Here is a 16,546-nt window from a genome sequence, read left to right on the forward strand (position 1 = left end):
GGTCTCTTATGTTGTTTTGTGGACTTTAGAAAAGCTTTTGACATTGTCCCCTAAGATAAGCTCTGGGAGAGGTTTGAAGAGATCATGGTTCCTCCTGAACCGAGGATTGTTGTGATTCGCCTCTACGAGACTGTCATTGCCAAGTTGGAGACCAACGAAGGTTGGTCTAAATATATGAAATGTAATATGGAGGTTAAGAAAGGTTGTCCCCTTTCCCCTACCATTTTTGGTATTTACATCGATAAACTAGAAGTGTGTCTAGAAACTGCAGGCTACAAAGGCACCGAACTCGCTGGTATTATCATTACTCTTCTCCTTTATGTTGATGATATCGTTCTTCTTGCAAGGATCCATGATGACCTAGATGAGCAACTTAAGGCTCTTCATGTCTACTGCTCCAAGATGGGTATGGATGTTAATATCAACAAGACTAGAGTCATGATCATTAAATCCAAAAAGATCACCCATGGTAGTTTTGTCTATGATAAACATTGTCTTAAGCAGGTTTCTTCTTATAAATATTTGGGTATTGACTTTCCTCATAAGCTCAACTAGAATTATAGCATCAAGAAAATAATTATTGGATGTTGGAAAGCTTTTTATGATCTTGAAAACAATTTTAAGTTAGTCAATCTGCACATTTGGAGTAAAAAAAGGTTCCTCTTTGAGAGTCTCATCACCCCTGTTATCTTATACGGATGTGAAGTTTGGGGGTGTAGTATATCTAGGGAGTCATGGAAAAAGATTGAGATGATCCAAAAGCAATTCATAACCTATAACCTCAAGATCAAGGGAAATACACCCTATCCTATCCTCTTGATTGAAGCTGGCTTGTCCCCCATTGAAAGTATGACTATGTTTAGATATCTAACGTATAATAAGAAGCTTCACAATATGGAATCCAAGAGGCCCCCAAAAATTGCTTCTAACTTTAGTCAAAACCCCCACCTATTCGTCAAGCGTGGGTGGCACCAGGATGCTCAGTCTTGGTTCAACCTTTGGGAGATTAAGGAGGAGATCATCATGGGAAGCAAGGATAGTATCAAAGATAATATTACCTCCAGTTTTAAGGACAAGATGTGGGACACTAAGGAGTTGGGTAAAAGGAAGCTAAGGTACTATAAGAAGGTGATCAACCCCACCCTTGATAACCAAAATTATCTCTCTATGTTGACTAGCACTAAGAATAAAATGAACATTGCTAGGATCATAAATAACTCCCATGAGCTTCAGAGTGAGATCGAGCGATGGTCTACTCCCAAGACTCCCTGGGACGATAAAATTTCTCAGATTTGTGATACTAAGAAGGTGGAAGATGAAAATTATTTCTCACAAAAATAATTATTTCACACAAATTTTCACAAATAATATTAAACATTTAATAAACTAATTTCTTCTCTCTTACTCCAAGATATCCTCCAGTGTAATTATTATATAATTGGCGAAACGTGGTGTTTAACAAAACTCTAAACAGGTTATTCCACGTTTTTTTAAATTCAATTAACCTGTATGGATTCTCTTTTCAAAATATAAATATTATAATATATTTATATTTATATTTATATTTATATGATATTTAAAATTGCCCATGAGGCTTTGGATTGCCAATGAATGGGTGCACTGTTAAGGCACTCCTTGTGATAGGTCACTGGTTCAAATCCCCTATGGGTGCTTACTTACCATAAAAATATTATATTTAAAATTAATATCCACATTTTCCTAAATTCAATGAATTCTCTTTTCAAAATATAAATATTATAATATATTTATATTAATATTAATATTAAATTTTAATGATGTTTTTTACATGGCATGATAACAAAAATTAGAATAAAACTACATCAAATTAATATTTTCAAATATTACAATTTTGATGTCCAAATATTCATGTCTTTAAAGATTTTAACATATCCATAAGATATGGATTTTCCCTTTAAACATTCACTTTATAAATATTTAATTGAAAGAAATATTAAAAAAAATTGGAGCATGATTTTGATTCTGTGTTGGATTAACTTTTTTTCCTTCATTTAAGAATGATATTTGCTTTAGGAAAGAGTAAAAATGTTTAAAATTTTACTTAATTTAAAATTTTAATGTAGTAAATTTTTTTGTTAAAGGTAAATTTGTGATCCATTCAGATCCAAATTCACCGTATAATAATTTACTATCCATTCAAATTATATATAATAATACATAGTTATATTTTAATAATTAATCTTAGTCGATTAATAAGATTAAAAAGTTATATATAATATAAAATTTAAGTTATAATAAAAAATATTATATTTAAAATTAATATTCACAATTTTCTAAATTCAATGAATTCTCATTTCAAAATATAAATATTATAATATATTTATATTAATATTATATTTAATATTAAATTTAATGATGTTTTTTACATGGCATGATAACAAAAATTATAATAAAACTACATCAAATTAATATTTTCAAATATTACAATTTTGATGTCGAAATATTCATGTCTTTAAAGATTTTAACATATCCATAAGATATGGATTTTCCCTTTAAACATTCATTTTATAAATATTTAATTGAAAGAAATATTAAAAAAATTTGGAGCATGATTTTGATTCTGTGTTGAATTAACTTTTTTTCCTTTCATTTAAGAACGATATTGGATTTAGGAAAGAGTAAAAATGTTTAAAATTTTAATGTGGTAAATTTTTTTGTTAAAGGTAAATTTATGATCCATCTCCATTCAAATTATATATAATAATACATAATTATATTTTAATAATTAATCTTAGTCGATTAATAAGATTAAAAAGTTATATATAATATAAAATTTAAGTTATATAATTTAAAATTCAAAGTAATGTTTTGGTCACATTATTGAATATTTTTTTTATTATTTTTTTTGAGGATGTGTATAATAATTTATTATCGATTCAAATTATATATAATAATACATAGTTATATTTTAATAATTAATCTTAGTCTATTAATAAGATTAAAAAGTTATATATAATATAAAATTTAAGTTATATAATTTAAAATTCAAGGTAATGTTTTGGCCACATTATTGATATTTTTTTTTAATTATTTTTTTTGAGGATGTGTATAATAATTTATTATCCATTCAAATTATATATAATAATACATAGTTATATTTTAATAATTATTCTTAGTCTATTAATAAGATTAAAAAGTTATATATAATATAAGATTTAAGTTATATAATTTAAGATTTAAGCTAACGTTTTGGTCATATTATTGAAAGTTATTTTTATTATTTTTTTGAGGATATGACATATTTACACATGGGAGTCATAATGGGTTGTAGAATGAACCTTTCTCCACATGCAGTTTTTATTTTTATTTTTTATAAATCAAAAACCATCTTTACTTTTCCAAGCTACTAAAAACACATACCTATGCCTATATAATTTTATTTTTATATAAGATATTGTAATTTTTTTTTTTACTTTTCAAATCAGACACCTTCAAACTTTTCCAGTCCCCTAAAAACACATGCATATGCCTATGTAATTTTATTTTTACTAATAAAATTACAGACTTTTCTGAAAGGCAGGAAAAAAACATTACAGATTCTCGTTGGATGGCGTCAAAGTGCACACCAGTTAATGGAGGTGCCACATTCATGTAAGGTACAAAATCGTCGTCAAGCTTTGACCTTGTGAGCTTCCATGCTTTTTCACGTTCGTTAAACAATTACTCTCTCCAAATCATATCATTAACAGCGTGTGTATTCGCCCATATCTTGCAGCGCATTCGCCCATATTTTGCAACGAATGCTCACAAATCTGACATTAAATACTTTGTTTTTTCCTGTCATTTTCCATGGGGTCGGTTCGTTGATTCCATGGGAGAATATGAAGGGAATTGTGTCCGAATACAGAGCTTGTAATTCCCAATTTAAGGCACAGGGAGATCATAGATAATTAGGCCATTGATTGATCAATCAGTTGATATATTGATATGGCAGACGGGATTGGGAATTGGGATGCCTGTGGCAATGTGGAGGAGAAATATGGAGTCAGAATCGAGAGGGGCCCCTCGCAGTCTCGCTTGTCCGATCTTGAGATCCGTTCTTGGCCTAAGTAAGTTTCATCTCTTCATTCTTTTTGTGGTTAATTATGTTCTTACTCATCAATATATAGTTCAGAGATTTAGGTTGAAGATCTTATAAATGCAGAGAGTTTAAGGCTCACGAGAATTTCTGCAATATGTTCGATGAATTTTCTTCCTAATCATGTATGCTGGTGGCTTTAGCTGAAACATATACCAGAAGGGTATGAAAGCTGAGCTTAAAGCATTTGGTGTACTTGATAATGAATTTTGAATTTGGTAAAACTGACCAAATGTTCATACCCTATCAAACTTTTTCGCAAGTTTCAAAGGTAATTATTCTGCTCAAGCCATACGGTTCAGTATTATTCTGAAAGGATGTTGCTGGTTTTTCAGTGAATATGACTTTAAGAGTTGGATTGTTGGGATGACTATGAATATTTGGATTGTTGGGATGAATATGGATATTTTTAAAACGTATGTCTGTTCTTCATTATTGAAATGAAATTTTAGAGTTTTTTTAAAGTAATTTTTCCCTCTGAATTCTGAGGATGCTTTCGTTGGTTGGTGTTCTTAGTAAAGATATGGAGTAGATTATTGCATCTTCCAGTAAGATAATTGTATATATTCCAGTAAGATATTTGTTAAGATATTTTCTGGTGTGAAATTAACCAAATATCTAACATTAATACTTACATAAATTAAGGTAAATGTAGATAGTCATATAAACATATATCATTTACTATATATAATCTTTAAAAATTGTCAGGCCATGACAAAAAAGAGATCCAAAATATATAACAGAAGTTTTGAAATGAAAAAAACTATTTGAAAAACTTTAATTTTATCAGTTAAATTGAGTATTCTCAAACTATTAAATCTAACACATCCATTTCTAAAAAGACTATCTTTCAAGATAGAATCAACCAAATACCTAATTAACTTTATTGATTAAACAAACTCTTCAACAAAAATCTTATACATATATTAAACTGGTTTTCATGTAACAGGTGGGGATGTCCTCCAGGAAAGTTTCTACTGAAATTCGAGGCAGAGGAGACATTCTACCTTGTGAAAGGTAAAGTGAGAGCATATATGAAGGGATCTTCAGACCAGTACGTGGATTTCGGTGCAGGTGATTTGGTGGTCATTCCAAAGGGGATGAACTGCACCTGGGACGTGTCTGTAGCTGTGGACAAGCATTACAACTTTGAGCACTGACTGGCAGTCCATCAGCTTGTATTTCATTATTCATCACAGCTTACTTCACATGAAAAGAAAGCCTTTGGAATACTTGTAATTTCCTTGAAGATTGATAGAGATGTAGCGCTCATGAATTTCAATGTTGCCAAAATGTAAATTCTAAGGGATGCAGGTATTTGTCACATGTTGCAAAACAGAAGTCAGCATTTTTATATTGTAGATGTATAAAGACATGTCAGCGTGCTGAATTAAAACAAACATGGCTCTTATGAGGATTAAACTTTTAACTTTTGCATTGCTAACAGATTCGCTTCTTTGCATTTTCAAAGGTTCAGTAGCCAATTCCGGTGCCTTTATTAACATTATTAAAAAAGAGAATGGCCAGAAAAACAAATTTGGCTTTTACTAAAATTATGGAGGGGGGGCGCGCAACAACTGGTAGTTTTATATCTCGAAGTTTAAACTACACACCACTTTTTCTCCTGTGAAGTGCATCTTGGTGGAAGGCCGTAACAATCAAAGTCAAATCATCTAATAGTTAATGAAGAAATTGGACACAACCAACTAACAACCATTTCGATAAAATCAAATCAAATCAACTACTAACTACCCTAAAATTATTCAACACCCTCTCCCTCATGTCCTCTCAAATCAACTACTGACTACTTTAAAATTATTCAACACCTTCTCCTTCTTGTCTTCTCTTGCAGTGTTACATAAATATGGTTAGGTAGACATTACATTAAAATAAAAATAAAATAAATTATAATTAGCGATTGTACTAGATGTTGCAAAGGAAATGCCCGAAAGCATAAATTTGAGAAGATCATGTGCAGCTAATCCAATAATTTAGACTTGATGATAATTCAATGTTATTGTTTTAAATTTATACAAAATATTATTTAGAAAATGTAATTTAAAAGAATAATTCAACAATTGCATAAAAAAAAAGGTTGAATATAAATAAGATAGTTCAATGTTAAATAATGAAAAATATGAATAATAAAAATGTAATCAATGCAACATAGTTTAGAATCTCCGTGTATTTTATTCTACTTTTCTTATAATAACAATCACTAATTTTTCCATATTACTTCTTTTCATTTAAAATCATCTAAAAATATAACTTATAATTATAAACCATTCAAACCAACATTTTAACAACACATTGTATTAAACATCATATCCTTCCTCTCTTAAGAAGTGATAAAATGGTTAGCAAATTTCTATACCAAGCAATTAGTGCCCTTAACCAAACATTGTTAACTACTAAAAATCTAAGGACTGGATAATCACTTTGTACATCATGCGAGAAGGTCGGCCTTCAACCCCACCGAGAAGAATACTCGCTAATTTCTATACCAAGCAATCAGTGCCCTTAACCAAACACGATTATACTACAATAACTACTAAAAATCTAAGTAATTGAAAATCACTTTGTACATCATGTGAGAAGCCACCTAGAAGAATACTCACAGCCTTCTACAAATAGTATGAGTGGTGTTGGCTCAACTCTTAAGCATTTGTCATGGTATTCTTTCCATTGGGGTTAACCTCTTACTGCCTATCCTGGAAATACGCAGATATATCTCTTTGGATGGACGAGTGAGTTCAAGAATTCAAATACCTGGTCCTAACTTTGGTCATCACAAACAACTGAACCATATCTCCATTATGGATAGACAACTTTTTAAAAATAAAAAAATACCTCAGCAAAAGCAGAACTAAGCAATCTTAGTCTGTTTTCCATTAACTTTGGACTTGATTTAGCTTTGGTGATGGTTTGAGTTTGTTTTGTTGAAAGTAGGAGCCTCCTAGCCTACACCTTTGGTTAGCATCGATCATTGTTCTGTTGAAAGTAGGAGCCGACTAGCCTACACCTCTGGTTAGCATCGATCACGTGGGGCGATGAAGAGAATGAACCTTAGTCTATTTGTCATTAACTTTGGACTTGATTTAGCTTTGGTGATGGTTCGAGTTTGTTTTGTTGAAAGTAGGATCCGCCTAGCCTATACCTCTAGTTAGCATCGATCATTGTTTTGTTGAAAGTACGAGCCAACTAGCCTACACCTCTGGTTAGCATCGATCACGTGGGGCGATGAAGAGAATGAAGTTGGTCTGCTACCTCAGTTATAGTTGTTGAACAAGGACCCTGTTTTGTTGAAAGTAGGAGTCGCCTAGCCTACACCTCTGGTTAGCATCGATCACTGTTCTGTTGAAAGTAGGAGCTGCCTAGCCTACACCTCTGGTTAGCATCGATCATTGTTCTCTTGAAAGTAGGAGCCGCCTAGCCTACACCTCTAGTTAGCATCGATCACGTGGGGCAATGAAGAGAATGAAGTTGGTCTGGTACCCTCAGTTACAATTGTTGAACAAGGACCCTCTTTTGCAAAACTGAGAGGGGAATAAATTGGTTAAGGCATCAAGAAACCATTTCTTTTAACTACTATTAATTTGACGACTTAAATCTTCAATCGCTTGACATTCTATCCAATGTTGCAGTTGCCGACTAGCCTACACCTTTGGTTAGCATCGATCACGTGGGGCGATGAAGAGAATGCAGTTGGTGTGCTACCTCAATTATAGTTGTTGAACAAGGATCCTGTTTTGTTGAAAGTAGGAGTCGCCTAGCCTACAGTTGTTGACCAAGGACCCTCTTTTGCAGAACAGAGAGAGGAATAAATTGTTTAAGGCATCAAGAAACCATTTCTTTTAACTACTATTAATTTGATGACTTAAATCTTCAATTGCTTAACATGACATTCTATCCAATGTTATAGTTGTTTTCAAAGAGAATGCCTTAAGATATATATATATATATATATATATATATATATAACAATAAAATTAAAAAATTAAAATATTTTTTAATAAACATATGTTTCTTCTACATATTTGATTTTTGTGTATTATTGACATATTATATTTTAAATATATAAATTTATATTTTCTTCTACCCTTCTAAAAATTTATTGAAGTATAATAACATCATAAAATTCAACAATTAAGTGAAAACGTTTTACCCTCAACTTTTAAAACCTCAAACTAACCATATAAAACTTCAAAACCTCAAATTTTCCACACTATTAAATCTTTTGTTTTTCCACAATAAAAATGTTGAAATAAATGAAATATTATATAATGATGCAATCTGCAATCTTAATCATAAAATAAATTATTAACTAAATTTAAAAAAATATTATTTTTCTGGACATTATACTAATTAGTTAAAATAACATTTATGCTACAATGCACATGCTGTGAGATGTTCCATGTTAATTACTTGGAACAGTCGTTACAAAGCCAAATACATGCTGTGGGATGTTAATTACTTGGAACAGTCATTACAAACCCAAAAAAACCCAAACGCATACGATTTCCACCGAGCATGGCAGAGTCAAACTCTCATCGAGACGGTCAATTTCCTTGGGATGATTAAATATAAACGGCAAATTACCTGAATGTTAGGAAATGAAAACAAAATGTTTTAATATAATTAAAAGAGACTATCTAATTTCTTCGTGAAAATCACACAATCATTAAAATTAAATTTAAGATTTGTTTATTAATTAATAACAATAAAAATGGATAATCCATAATACCATAGCACTTAAACTCTCTTATACCATAGCACTTAAACTGTCTTAGTTAAAGAAGGTTGTTGCGCGATTCTCACAAATCTTATATTCTCAGGATAAAGAGTGAATATTTTATCACCATAGAAACCCAAACATATGTAAGTAGGTCATATAAGTTTGAGGATATAGATACGTTGGAGATAAGTTGTTAGTCTATTATGATGCTAGAGCCACATAAAAGATTTGATCATGGAAATCACTTATAACTTCATTCGTTGCCGGTCTTTCATTGGGTTGGATTTTTATGCACAGCATGGCCAACTCCGCCATTTTCCACATTGTGCTCATATTGACCTGTTTCACTACTTATTCATCCAAAATGATTTCAATATTTACTATCCAAATCATTTATCTCCCCGGGAGATAAAATTCAGAATCCACAACACCATTACATTTTTAGTTCTCCAATATCTTCATACCCACAAATACAGCTATATTTACATTAACGAAGCTTACCCACGAGAGATATGACTATTTTCCACCGCTCAGACATTTGTATCCACTGGTTCTCTCCCAGATATTATATATATTCTAATTCATGGTTTGCATTCAATGCAATGTCAAGTCTTGTTTTCGAATCATGTCACTTCTTTAAAACATTTGGTCCTGTTCAATAACAAAATCGTTAGTTAAAACAAGCAAATATATAGTGATTTTGAGACTGTCTTTTTCCGATCAAACAAAACATTGGACATAACAGAGAATTCCAAGGAAGTTTCCCATGAACATGTAATGGTAAATCAATATCTACCATTCTCTTTCACAACAATATGCCACAAACGACACACGATTTTTATGGACTTTTGAACGCAGAGAAACTTGTATTATATATTGTTTTTCTCACGTGTCACTATTTTGTTTTCACACATCTCTCCAAAACTACCCAAATAGAGATAAAACCATTTAATTTTTATGACACAAAAATTTGACATTTTATTTTTAATGACAATTTTTTGATTTTGATATATGAAGAAATGAAACCTTAATCAATCCAGCAGTAATATATACCTCTGTTGAGGGTTCCTGATCTCCTTGTTTCCATGTTTTTGATAGTACTTAGATGGCATAGAGACATGCGTAGCGTAGACGCTCAAATCCTCCTCTGCCAATTTGCGTTCCGAAGCCACCGGTTATTTCCTCGATCTCAACTAAATTTTCTGCATTGGGATGATGCTAAGTCATGGGCACTTTTCAATTCATTCAAATGAATTTTAGCTATGCGAATATTGTAGGATGTAGTTACAAAAATTTCAAAATCACTTACAAAGTCTTGTTGACCGTCTGTTGGCTCACCTGTCAAGCGTTTGCAGTGTTGTTGTTGGCAATTAATGTCAGGGGTTAATCTCTTACTTCCAGTCCTGGAAAATATGCAAATAGATCTCTCATGGTTTATTCGTACAAAATTTGTAGTTAGATTCACAACAAAGAATTTTAATAATTCGTTGTCTTACAAAATCTCTTGACGGACCAGTGAGTTCAAGAATACAATAACATAACTCCGATCCTAATTCTGTTCCTTAACGGACCAGTGAGTTCAAAAATAAAATAAAATACCTCGTCCTAACTCTGTTCATCGCAAAAAATGAACCATATCTCCTGTTCTAACTCTGTCCATCGCAAAAAATGAACCATATCTCCATTATGGATAGATAGCCTTTTAAAAATAAAAAAATACCTCTAGCAAAAGAAGAACTAAGCAACTAGACTAACCAACCTTGTTCTATTTGCCATTAACTTTGGGCTTCTTCAGTTGAAAGTAGGAGCCGCCTAGCCTAACCAACCTTGTTCTATTTCCCATTAACTTTGGGCTTCTTCCAGTTGAAAGTAGGAGCTGCCTAGCCTACACCTCTGGTTAGCATCGATCAATGGGGCCATGAAGAGAATGAAGTTGGTGAGTTACTTTACTTAGCCAAAAGCAGTTTTTTTTTTTTTTGAAATTTCTCATTAGGTGTTCTAATTATTAGTTTTCTTTTAACTATTAATTATTAATGACGGCTTGAAAATCTTCAATCATCTAATTAGGAGAGTTGTTTTCAAAGAGTAACACATTATGGCATAATTAATTATTAATTAAAATTTCAAATTATATAAAAATTAAATAAAATATAGAAAAATTAAAAAATAATTATAATTATAATTAATAATTAAATTATCTTACATTTATGGTAATTTCTGATTTAGAGGGATTAAATGTTTTGATGTACAAACTTCTTTTAGAGTTCATAGAAATCTGATCATCTCGGCCCTTGGTAGATCTTGGGTTAAATTGAATTTACACTAATTTATTATTTGAAGTAGTTGAAAATTGAAATAGCCAGAATTATTGAGTAAAGTGTTATGTAATTTTCTATTTTCCTGTAATGATTTTCATATTTTCTATTCATTAAAAATATATCTAAGATCAGAATGAGTAGTTGAATTGAAATGATTTGTCTTAATTATAATTTAAAAAATAAGTATTTATACAACATTTTTTATGATAAAAAAAAGTTATGGAAACAAAAGTATACTAGAATGTTTTTAGTTATCATATTCATCTATCTTCAACTTTAATTTTAAAAAAAAAAAAAAAAAAAAAACTATTATATAATTTAAAAAATAAAATTAAGAAGTATATACTTTATTATTTAATTTTTTAGAAATTATTATCAAATCTTCATATTTTTCTTAGCAATTTTTTTTTTTAAAGAAAGAGTAATTCTGCAAGTGTAAAATAAGTCAATGATAATAATAAAGATTGAAACTTACATTCACACTCTTCACACACACACACATATGAAGAAGTTTTCATCTATTTTCATACATTATAAATAACATTTTAGTCCATCAAAGAGAGAGAAACATTTGCCAAGAATAGTTTTCCATAGTTGATCAAACATGGAAATCTTTCAAACTATTGATGTTCAATTCCTCATAGATACCATGCTCCAAACTTATGTTTTTTGGATATGATTTATAAACAATACAAAAGAAATCATCCATTTAACTAAAAATTTTACCAATATCCATTTAATTTTAATTCTATTTCTCTTAATATTAAACATAAATAATTATAGTCATATTTACTTATAATAATATGAACTTTTAAATAAATTTCTTCAATTCATAACATAATTAATCTACTTAAATATTTAAAATTACATAAAAGTTATTATAAAATTAATAAATAATTATTGAAAAAAGTTATTAAAAACGTTATCATTCTATACCCCTAGAAAATTCGGATAGCTATCTTAAGAAGTTGTATGATTCTCCTGACACGATCTTAAACACTCATATTAAGGATGATATTTTTTCTTTGGAAGATGTTGAGTCTGGATTAATAAACTCACTAATGGGAAAGCCAAAGATATTGAAGGTTACCAAGTTGAGATCTTTAAAATGGGAAAATCTTTCCTCATTCCTCATCTCCAAAAGCTTCTCAATTTGGTTGTAAAGCATGGCTTCCCTAAGCTTTGGATGCAAAAGGCTTATTGTGCCTATCTTCAAGAATGGGGACAAAAGAGTTCCCTCTAACTAAAATACCATTATGATTAGCCACATCCTAGTCAAGCTTTATGGGCTCATTCTGGAAAAAAAAACTTAGCCTTTGGCTTGAGAACCAGGGTAACAGAGCTAAAGGGCAAGCTAGTTTTAGGAGACATCACTCGACCATCAACGAACTTGTCACCCTTAGAATCATCGTAGAGGAATGTCGCAATAGTAAAACCGATCTCTTATGTTGTTTTGTGGACTTTAGAAAATCTTTCGACACTGTCCCCTTTCCCATTTTTGGTATTTACATCGATAAATTAGAGGTGTGTCTGGAAACTACAGGCTACAAAGGCATCGATCTTGCTAGTATTATCATTACTCTTCTCCTTTATGCTGATGATATTTTTCTTCTTGCAAGGATCCATGATTACCTAGACGAGCAACTTAAGGCTGTTCATGTCTACTGCTCCAAGATGGATATGAGTGTTAATACTGACAAGACTAAAGCCATGATCATTAAATCCAAAAATATCACCCATCGTAGTTTCGTCTATGATAACCATTGTCTTGAGTAGGTTTCTTCTTATAAATATTTGGGTATTGACTTTCCTCGTTAGCTCAACTCGAATTACAGCATTGAGAAAATAATTATTAGAGGCTGGAAAGCTTATTATGAGTTTGAAAACAATTGTATGTTAGTCGATCTGTATATTTGGAGTAAAAAAATGTTCCTCTTTGAGACTCTCGTCACCTCTGTTATCTCATACAGATGTGAATTTTGGGGGTGCAATATATCTAGGGAGTCATGGAGAAAGATTGAGATGATCCAAAAGCAATTCATAACCTATAACCTCAAGATCAAGGGAATACTCCTTATCCTTTCCTCTTGATTGAAGCTGGCTTGAACCCCATTGAAAGTATGACTATGTTTATATATCTAATGTATAATAATAAGTTTCACAATATGGAATCCAAGAGGCTCCCAAAAATTGCTTCTAAATTTAGTCAAAACCCCCACCTACGCCTCAAGTGCGGGTGGCATCAGGATGCTCAGTCTTGGCTCATCTTTTGGGGGATTAAGGAGGAGATCATCATGGGAAGCAAGAACAATATCAAAGATAATATTATCTCCAGTATTAAGGACAAGATGTGGGACAGTAAGGAGCTGGGTAAAAGGAAGCTAAGGGACTATAAGAAGGTGATTAGTCCCACCGTTGATAACCAAAATTATCTCTCTATGTTGACTAGTACTAAGAAGAAAATGAACATCGCTAGGATTATAAATAATTCTCGAAGTTTAAACCACACACCACTTTTTCTCCTGTGAAGTGGATCTTGGTGGAAGGCCATCACAATCAAAGTCAAATCATCTAACAATTAAAATCAAATCAACTAACAACCATTTAGATAAAATCAAATCAACTACTAACTACCCTAAAATTATTCTAGACCCTCTCCATCTAGAGGAGAGATTTTCCTCTCGTGATGTGTTACATAAACATGGTTAGGTAAACATTATATTAAAATAAAAATAAAATTTGTCAAATTATATAAAAATAAAATAAAATATAAAAAATAAATAAATAATTACAATTATAATTAATAATTAAATCATTTTACATTCATGGTAATTTCTGATTTAGAGGGATCAAATGTTTTGAGGTACAATTTTTTTTAGAGTTCAAAGAAATATGATCATCTTGGCCTTTAATAAATTGGGAGTTAAATTGGATTTCTATTTTTCTGTAATGCTTTTCATATTTTCTATTCATTAAAAATATATCTAAGATCAGAATGAGTATTATAAGAAGAGTTTCGGCGTAAATCACATGTAGAAAACCTTTGTCGACGTGTTTCGCACCAACTAGTGTGGTTCATCGTCAGGACAAGTTGAGGAGTCAGATCATGGCTGCAAATTAAATAGGGAGAGCAGATCTTCCCAACGGCTAGGTTGACTAGGTTGACCATCAATGGCTATAAAAAATGGCTAGATAATATTATAATGTTAAAAAGTCAAAAGGTAATAAAAAATAATATTATAGTTATAGTAACTAAATTTCTTCTTAATAAATAATTTTATATATTATAATATATTATATATTAGAATGTAATTCCATTTTATTTTATTGATATATTATTCTTTGGTTATTAATATATTTAATTCCTTTTTAAATATATATCAAGAAGAGTAGTTTTTTTTTTCTTGGGGAAAAATCACAATTTTCTATTAGTTGAGAAAATTACATGTTGTAGATGCTTGAGCGCCATATGCATAAAAAATATGTCTATACAAAATTAGCCATAGAGGGTATAGTATGACTGTTCATGTAATGATATATATAGAATATATAAAACCATAAACTTATAAAAATCACTGATATATATTGTTCATGTAAATGATGTATACAAAATATATAAAACCAGAAACTGATAAAAATCACTGATATATAATGCAAAATTAGGACCTATCGGCCCGTTGGTAGAACTGATCAATGTAAGGCCGGTGATAGTATTGACAATGTTTGGCTCCCTGCTGCTCCTTTATTAGCCAAATCCCCTTGTGCTGGACCGTGGCCGCCTTGGATAACTGGTCGGCAACCTGATTTTAAAAGCATAACTTCATCCAAAATATTTCTAAGAGAGTGCATATGACATGCAGATGTGTTATTGAACCAGTTAATGATGATTTTTGAGTCCCCAAATATCTGTAAATGTCTGCAATCATGTGCAAGTGCAAAGTGGAGCAAGTGTCTTAGGGTGATGAGTTCAACAAAATTATTAGTGCCAGTCCCCAAGCCCATCTGTATATGGAAAACATGATTTTCAGATTGGTGTAATAGAATACCGCCCCCCTCCCCCACACCCTTGTTCTTGTGCAGCACCATCAAAGTATGACCATGAAAGATTGCGGTTAATGACTTCAGGAATCACAACCCGTGCAAATGGTGTGGGGTCATCATCTGGAATTTCATGATAGGCATTGATGATCCGGGAAATGGATAAAGGCCAACAAACAACTCTGTCTCTAAATATGATGTCGTTCCTGATCAGCCAAATGGTCCAGCAGATGATCAGGGGAAGACAATGATGTTTCTGGTTCATAATGGATGGAGAAGTAAGAACTTGCAACTAGATATCGATCACTGTGGGGTAATGGAGAAAGAGATGGTCATTTGTTTCCTAAGCCCGAAGACATAAAACACACCAGGAGGGATCATGAAAGGATCTTTTCATCAGATCGCTTCCAGTAGGAGTCTTGTTCATTAAGATATTCCACATTAACAACCTTGTGCGGGGAGGAGCTTTAAGCTTCCATAGTGTTCACCACCAATCTATGAGCATAGGTGGCATGTGAGTGGCATAAATGATGGGATAACCTTCTTTGGGAGTGTATACACCATGCCTAGATTGGGCCCAAATGAGTTCATCATTAACCTCCTTGATGCAAATGTGGGATTCTATCAATGTAGTTATATAATTTGTCCATGCCTGGTGCCATTGTACAGGGATGCCCAATATATCAGTCTGTTTCCATGCTTGAATAAATATGGTAGTGTTCTCCAAATTAGGGATATTGGCAAGCCTGTGTATTTCTCTGTGCTGAAGGAAAAGAATAAGATTGAGAGGAAGTCGGTACGTGTTACCACAACCTTTCCAGGGATCCATGCCTATATGCACTGATTGGCTATCTCTAATGAGCCATACAAGGCCGTTTCTGATGGTGGGAAGGGTATGTAAGACAACTCACCAGATCGAAGATATACCTGTCCTTTGCCATGAAGGGAGTTGGATCCAATCCATATTCTGTAAGGGCTAAATATATTTATAGTGCACCACTTCGATCCAAAGACTGTGTGAAGTAAGAATAAGCCATCCCATCTTGGCAGCGAGTGCTTGTGCGAAAGATGGAAGGTATTTTAAGCCCTAGCCACCCCACTTATTTGGGAGTGCAATGTGGCTCCATCCCACCCATGCAAAGGGTTTAGCTTCCTTGTTTCCATTCCAAATGAATCTACAGCATATGTTTTGTATCCGTGAAAGAATTCCTTTGGCAATCTGAGCCAAAGACATCCAATACACCGGAGTTGCCTCCAGGACCGATTTGATGAGGACTAATCGCGCTGCTCTGGATAATACCTATGGCTCCAATTGTATAATTTCTTTTCAACCTTGGC

At 32.0% G+C, this 16,546-nt stretch overlaps 1 protein-coding gene across 1 annotated transcript; it reads left to right on the top strand.

Moving 5' to 3' along the window:
• Nucleotides 1-3,892: 3,892 nt before the first annotated feature.
• LOC149150366 (uncharacterized) lies at nucleotides 3,893-5,473 on the top strand. The gene is made up of 2 exons (XM_089441371.1): nucleotides 3,893-4,088; nucleotides 5,067-5,473. The coding sequence occupies exons 1-2, from the start codon at nucleotides 3,967-3,969 to the stop codon at nucleotides 5,275-5,277; spliced, it is 333 nt and encodes a 110-aa protein (XP_089297497.1). The 5' UTR covers nucleotides 3,893-3,966; the 3' UTR covers nucleotides 5,278-5,473.
• The last annotated feature ends 11,073 nt before the right edge of the window (nucleotides 5,474-16,546 follow it).

This window comes from Pinus tabuliformis, chromosome 9 (assembly GCF_031772625.1).
Source record: "Pinus tabuliformis cultivar Carrire ecotype Pingquan chromosome 9, CPIR1, whole genome shotgun sequence".
In the NCBI taxonomy this organism is placed as follows: Eukaryota; Viridiplantae; Streptophyta; class Pinopsida; order Pinales; family Pinaceae; genus Pinus; species Pinus tabuliformis.

Excerpts from the sequence above, each read along its gene's own strand:
- LOC149150366 (XM_089441371.1), top strand. The coding sequence starts at position 3,967 with ATGGCAGACGGGATTGGGAATTGGGATGCCTGTGGCAATGTGGAGGAG. Across the intron at positions 4,089-5,066 it reads GAGATCCGTTCTTGGCCTAA|GTGGGGATGTCCTCCAGGAA; the intron begins GTAAGTTTCATC and ends TTCATGTAACAG.